At 33.1% G+C, this 7209-nt stretch overlaps 1 protein-coding gene across 4 annotated transcripts in view; it reads left to right on the forward strand.

The window, feature by feature from the left end:
• stard13b (StAR-related lipid transfer (START) domain containing 13b) overlaps nt 1-6840 on the forward strand; it is a 176841-nt gene extending 170001 nt beyond the window's left edge. For all 4 annotated transcript variants that reach the window (XM_056473145.1, XM_056473148.1, XM_056473147.1 and 1 more), the window contains 4 exons: nt 780-1016; nt 1983-2200; nt 3174-3350; nt 6046-6840. In XM_056473145.1, coding sequence (XP_056329120.1) covers nt 780-1016; nt 1983-2200; nt 3174-3350; nt 6046-6163 — 750 coding nt within the window. In that variant the 3' untranslated portion in view covers nt 6164-6840. The remainder of the gene's footprint in view (nt 1-779; nt 1017-1982; nt 2201-3173; nt 3351-6045) is intronic.
• Nucleotides 6841-7209: the final 369 nt, after the last annotated feature.

Below are 7209 nucleotides of genomic sequence, written 5' to 3' on the forward strand. Positions count from 1 at the left end.
AACGCTACCAGATTACTGTGGTATAAATACACCACTATAAAATACAAGAGAGAGAGGTCAACTTAGAATGTCAATTACCTGATTTATAATGATTTGTTCAGCTGTAGTTTGAAACTTATGTTGAGAAAACACAGCTTTTCTCTCTCTAAGGACTTATAATGCGGTCTCTGCCACCATCTTGTGACAGAACATCAACCGTCACTTTCTTTGGTCTGCTTAGACAGGCTAATGGCAGCTAATGCACTTAATCTCCGAAATTATAAATATTTTAAAATAGGCACTATCTTTATAAATAAACTGCATAGTTGAAATCTAATCTACTACATTCTTGACAAAAAAAAAACTCATAAGTACATTATGTTGTTCAACAGCAGCAATATTTGTCAAACTGTAGAGTTTCCTCTGCTTGTCGCTGTATGTGGGCGGAGTAATACACAAGGTTGAAGGGTGAAGAGGCTGGATGAGTGCTATTACTGGCAGAATATTGTTCGGTTATCAACCAATCAGATTCAAGAACCAGACAGAACTGTTGTATAAATAAATAAATAAATAAACATATATATAAATATATATATATATATATATATATATATATATATATATATATATATATATATATATATATATATATTAAGTAACACAGACTATTTTCTTTCAATTATTGCAAAATTTATTTTATAAGGAAAAATCAGTCCACAATGGATCTTCAATCTGACTGGAAATGTACTTTTGTAATTTATCTCCAAAGCCTCTAAAGCATTGTTTCATTTTTCCCTCAGATTCCTCATGAAATGGTGACACAGTCACGTAATTCGTATGTTGAGGCCGAGCTTCAGGCTCCAACCATTGAGGAGCTCTGCAAGCGACAGCATCCGGAAGATGATGGGGAAGATGAAGGCTCCTTGCCTGCATTCATGGAGGCCAGACTACAGGGTCTTCTCAAAGACTCACGGGAGAAAGCCAAAGGCTGGGTGTCCTGCCAGAGCACCGGCAACACTGAGCTGTCCTACAAGAAGGTATGAAAGAAGAAATCAGGCTTCTTGCATAAACTTAAAATCTATGTGAAATCAAAATCTACAGTGTTTAAGTTGCTAGCTCACGTTGTTATTCTTAAGGTGAATAATTAATCTTTACAAGTTTATCCAGTGAAAAAGATTTGGGCAGTCTTCAATTAAAGTCTGTCGATTTGATTCTGTCTTGGGAGTGGCTGTCTTTCCGTTGACGTCAACTGGAGTACTTCTGGATATCCTTAACCATGCCCCTCTCATCATTAGTTTTCTATGAGGGAATGATGCACACAAGAAAAACCCCACCCCCCGCTCAGTATTCAGTTTTAGCTGGAAGTACATCAGTGTACTGACATAAAAGTCTCAGCAACTTCTAGTTCATGCAGATTTTAAGAATTCAATGAAGTGCCTTGAAACGTGCAGCTTTGTTCGATGTGCTGTAAATTCAACTGTAGAGCGGGAATATCAAGTTGCCCCTCCCCCCTTTTTTAAAATAGTCAATAGGGTTTAGGTTCATGTGACATTAACACAAAACTAGACTGTCTGGATCATTTATGTAATGCATGATCAACAGTTTGATTGTTTGTTTTTGAATTTTTTTTATCCACACAGAGGAATGAAGGCTCTATACCCATCCTTCATTTTGTCACAAACCTGTTTGACTTTTTTCTGTTGAACACAAAAGTTATTTTTTAAAAATGATGGAAAACCGTTTACCATTGGCTTCCATAGTATTTGTTTTTCCTATTATAGGGACAACGGTTACAAGTTTCAATCATTTTTCTAAATATCTTCTTTTGTGTTCAACAGAAAAAAGAAACTTGTAAAGGTTTGGAACCACTTGTGGGTGTGTACATTTTTTTTGGGGGGGGGTTATCATATTGATACTAACACCCAATAGACTAATAACCCATTTTCAGGAGGACTTTAATGATGTTAATGAATATGAAGTAATCATCTGTTGTTTAACTCCAGGTGGGTGATGGGAATCCTCTGCGCCGCTGGCGGGTCTCAGTGGAGGTGGAGGCTCCTCCGTCAGTAGTTCTGAACCGTGTTCTTCGGGAACGTCACATGTGGGACGTTGATCTGATGAACTGGAAAGTGTGTGAGGTTCTGGACCGGCAGACTGAGGTGTTTCAGTATGTCCTCAACTGTATGCCTCCTCATCCCAGCAGAGACTTTGTGGTGCTCAGGTGAGTCCGTTCACACAGTGCCCACCACGGCTCTTTCTGTTTCGTATTGCTAGTGAAAGTAAATTAGTATTATTTAAAATAAGTTTAAAATAAATATGACATTTTTAAATGATATATTTTATTCATATATAATCATATAATTTTTAGATAATTCAAGAAACATTTTGAATTATATTTTATTTTATTTTTATTTATTTTATTTTATTTTACTTTATTTAATTATACTATTTTATATTTTATTTAATTTAATTTAATTTAATTTTTTTTTTATTTAATTTTATATTATTTTTTATTCTATTTTCTTTTATATTATTTTTTATTTTATTTTCTTTTCTTTTATTTTCTTTTATTATATTATATTATATTATATTATATTATATTACATTACATTATATTATATTACATTACATTATATTATATTTAATTTAATTTAATTTTTATTCTATTTTCTTTACTTTTATTATATTATATTATATTATATTATATATTCTTTTATTTTATTTTATCTTATTTTATTTTACTTATTTAATTATATTTAATTTAATTTAATTTATTTTATTTTATTTTTTATTCTATTTTCTTTTTTTATATTATATTATATTATATTATATTATATTATATTATATTATATTATATTATATTATATTATATTATATTATATTATATTATATTATATTATGCTTTATTTTATTTTATTATAATTTATTTTATTATATTTTATTGAACAAATAAAACAAATCCATTAAGTTACAACGCTTTTCAAATATTTTTACACACTGAATATCAATGGCTGGTTAATAAAGATCTAATTAAATTTGGTAGAAAGGGTGGAAATGCTGATATATATATATATATATATATATATATATATATATATATATATATATATATATATATATATATATATATAAGCTTGACAGATAGTTTAGTTTACAGCAGGGACTTTGTAAAAAGCTGAAATGTCTGTGTTCAGGTCGTGGAGGACGGATCTTCCACGAGGGACGTGTTCTCTGGTGTCTGTGTCCATCGAGCATGAAGACTGTCCACCTGCAGGAGGAATCAGAGCCATAGTGATGGAGTCCAATTACTTACTGGAGCCCTGCGGATCCGGCAAATCCAGACTCACACACATCTGCAGAGTCGACCTCAAGTGAGTGCATGACTGAGACACACACACATTTACAGAAGAAAAGAATGCATGTCAGTGTGCACACATTTTTTGCATTAAAGGCGCTACATGTAAGTTTTTGGCTCTTTTAAAGCATAAAAATATCATAATATGTTTGCAGATATTTAAGAAACATGCTGAGTAATTATTCTTGTTTATCTAAAAAACAATGCTGAGTTCCACATGAGGTTATTAATTAGCAAATAAATTAAATATTACAAACGTAAACATTAGGTGAGCAGGTTACATTGTAACCTAACAACACACTTCATGATGAGATTTGCAGTGATAAGCAATTTGGCTGTTTGCACCAGACGAAACACAACAGAAATTTAATTACAGCCATTGAGAACCACAGAATATGCACTAACTCACGAAATGTTAAGCTTTACAATCCAATTGATATATATTAAACCTCTTTAACATTATTAAATGTACAGTACATGCTGAATCACTCATATGTGTTTAGTTCTAAAGTTCCATTTCAAAAGGTTTATTTTATTTTCAAGATCTAAGGTAAACTATCTGCTGCTTTCAGTAGTATGGAAATATATGTCTACTAAAACAGCATTCAAACTCACATTGTTAGCATTTAACTGAATAAAGCACATGAGGTTTAGCTGAGGTGATGATTGTCATAGTTTTCTGTTGTTCAGCTATAGGAATTAGAAGCCGTTTCTAATGTCAATTCGAGGTGTTGGTTAGGACAAAAACTCCTTTTAATATGGAAAACCTTCCTTCCATTGGGTGCCATTGCTTTTATTTAGAACACAGTTTAAATCGTTTGCTACTGTGCTCAATCTGGCAACCTGCGCTTGCGTTTGTTTTGATACAGGAGTGCAATACCAAGTTCAACCACTGGGTGTCAAACTTACATACTGCTCCTTTAAGATATGCAAATGAATTATCAATTTGCCTACTATGTATTTGTTATGCTCTTTTCTGCGTCCTTGCTAATACCAAAATTGTTCTATATGCACATTTTTTTGTGATTCATTTTTGTAACCATTATGATAATTTTTAAGTACATTTTTATACTTTTATTTAGGAATGATAAATTAAGCAGGCCAAAAGGATCCCACTTTACAATAAGTTTGATTAGTTAATATATTTTTCGAACATGAACAATACTTGTACAGCCTTTATTAATCGTAGTACAACATTAACTGATGCAATATTAAAATCCAAGTTCATGCTTGTTAACATTAGTTAATGCACTGTGAGTTAACATGAACAATTGTATTTCAATTAACTGATGTTAATGATGATTTGTTAACAAAGATGAATAAATACTGTAATAAATGTATTTCTCATTGTTTGTTCATGTTATTGAATACATTACCTAATACAACAATACCATCATAAGTTACAGTACATACATGCAATGCCTAAAGACTTTAAAAAATGTTGTTTGTTTAACTTAAAATGGTCAAATTTAAATCAAATTTCCCTGAAACAAATACCCTCATACCCTTATAGTTTCAATGAAACTTTATGCATCAGAACTTTTTCAAAATTGATTTAAATAAGAATGTATTGTAAAACAACTCTCTTATACACTCACCGGCCACTTTATTAGGTACACCTGTACTACCGCTCGTAATGCAAATTTCTTATCAGCCAATCACATGGCAGACACTCAATGCATTTAGGCAAGTAGACATGGTCAAGATGATCTGCTGCAGTTCAAACAGAGCATCAGAATGGGAAAGAAAGGGGATTTAAGTGACTTTGAATGTGGCATGGTTGTTGGTATATCAGAAACTGCTGATCTAGTGGGATTTTTACACACAACCATCTCTAGGGTTTACATGGAATGGTCAGAAAAAGAGAAAATATCCAGTGAATGGCAGTTCTGTGGGCGCAAAAGCCTTGTTGATGCCAGAGGTCAGAGGAGACTGGTTCCAGCTTATGGAAAGGCAACAGTAACTCAAATAACCACACGTTACAACTGAGGTATACAGAAGAGCATCTCTGAAACCACTGGGTTCCATTCCTGTCAGCTAAGAACAGGAAACTGAGACTACAATTCTCACAGGATCACCAAAATTGGACAATAGAAGATTGGAAAACGTTGCCTGATATGATGAGTCTAGATTTCTGCTGGAACATTCGAATGGTATGGTCACAATTTGGCATCATCAAGAAAGCATGGATCCATCCTGCCTTTTATCAATGGTTCAGGCTGGTGGTGGTGTAATAGTGTGGCGGATATTTTCTTGACACACTTTGAGCCCATTAGTACTAATTGACCAAAATCTCTGAGGAATATTTCCAGTACCTTGTTGAATCTATGCCACGAAGGATTAAGGCAGCTCTGAAGGCCAAAGGGGGTCCAACCTGGTCCAACCCAGTACTAGTAAGGTGTACGCAATAAAGTGGCCGGTGAGTGTATGCTAACCAGAGGACTGTAGATGTGTGGGTAGTTAAGTGTTTATTTACATTCAAAAAATGAAAGAAAAGCAAAAGCTAAAATAGCACTTTTGTATACACTGATTGTTATTCACCTGTTTCATAAATACAGTTTATAAATAAAATGTATGAAGCACAAAATTGACATGCAAGAAGGATTTCTATGAGTTGTTATGCATGTGAACATCTTGTAACATTGATAGTATAAAATGATATGAATAGAAAATAGGTTGCTCACATTTTTTGTGTTTATTTTTTATTTCAGGGGAAGAACTCCAGAGTGGTACAACAAAGCATTTGGACACCTTTGTGCTGCTGAAGCTGCTCGAATTCGCAATTCCTTCCAGCCAATCCACACCGAGGGTCCAGAAACTAAAATCTGAGCCGATTTCTCATCCTGGAAAGTGAAATCTCAGTTGAGTGACTATAAAAACTGAACATTAAAGTCCTTTTGCACAGTGGGGCAGCGTAAACTCACCAGGAAAATCATCAACTCACCAATATACCTTCAGCTTGTACATTTTAATATAATCTTATTGTAACTATCATTATTTGTATTATAATTAATTATTTTATTCTTTTATATGATCTTATACAATGTATAGGACACCTAAGCTCTTAAGTGCTTCTGGGAAGCTTATATCTTATTTAATTAAAGCAAAAAAGAAAGCTATATTTGCACATGCATGCACTGCATATCCATGTATGTGTTTGTATTTGTGTGTAAATCTTGTATAGACTATATATATATCTATTTAAATACTCATGTAGTACGAACATTTGCGTTCATGTGTTTGATATGTCCGTCTGCACAGATATCAGTGTAATTCATATGGTACAAAATGTAACTCAGTTGTAAACTGGGTCTACTTTGCTTTCTTTTTAATAATCTTTGTCCACAAATGGGTGTAATATTATGGATTTTTACGTGCTTGTTTTAAAGGATGGACAAATTGACTGGGGTTTGATTTTCTCAGACCTGCTTTTGTAGTACCTGATTACATTAATGACAAAAAGACAATGATTCTTAATTAAACTATGTAAAATGACGTCATATTAACTTGCCTGCTGTGTATTTTTGATGCTTATTTTTCTTTGCACTTTTCATAACAGTTATGTTGTAATTATAATTAGGGATGCTCCGATCGATCGGTCAGAAATCGGTATCGACCGATAATTATATTTTATGACTCAATCTCATAATTCGCTCATACTCGCTAATCTGGCCGATCTCATGAACCGATCACAAGTGTTTTTGTTTATGAGTTTACAAGCAGAGGAAGACGCATGTGTTCTCCCTTATATAACACACATCAGCAGCACTAGGATACGTGAGGAGGTAAATGATGCGTGAGCGATCGCTTGGCTCCCAACACAGCTAGTAAAATATAGCCAGACTTATTTGTAATCTTTAAGCCTACTTCCTTTT

Source organism: Danio aesculapii, chromosome 15 (genome assembly GCF_903798145.1).
Source record: "Danio aesculapii chromosome 15, fDanAes4.1, whole genome shotgun sequence".
Classification (NCBI taxonomy): Eukaryota; Metazoa; Chordata; class Actinopteri; order Cypriniformes; family Danionidae; genus Danio; species Danio aesculapii.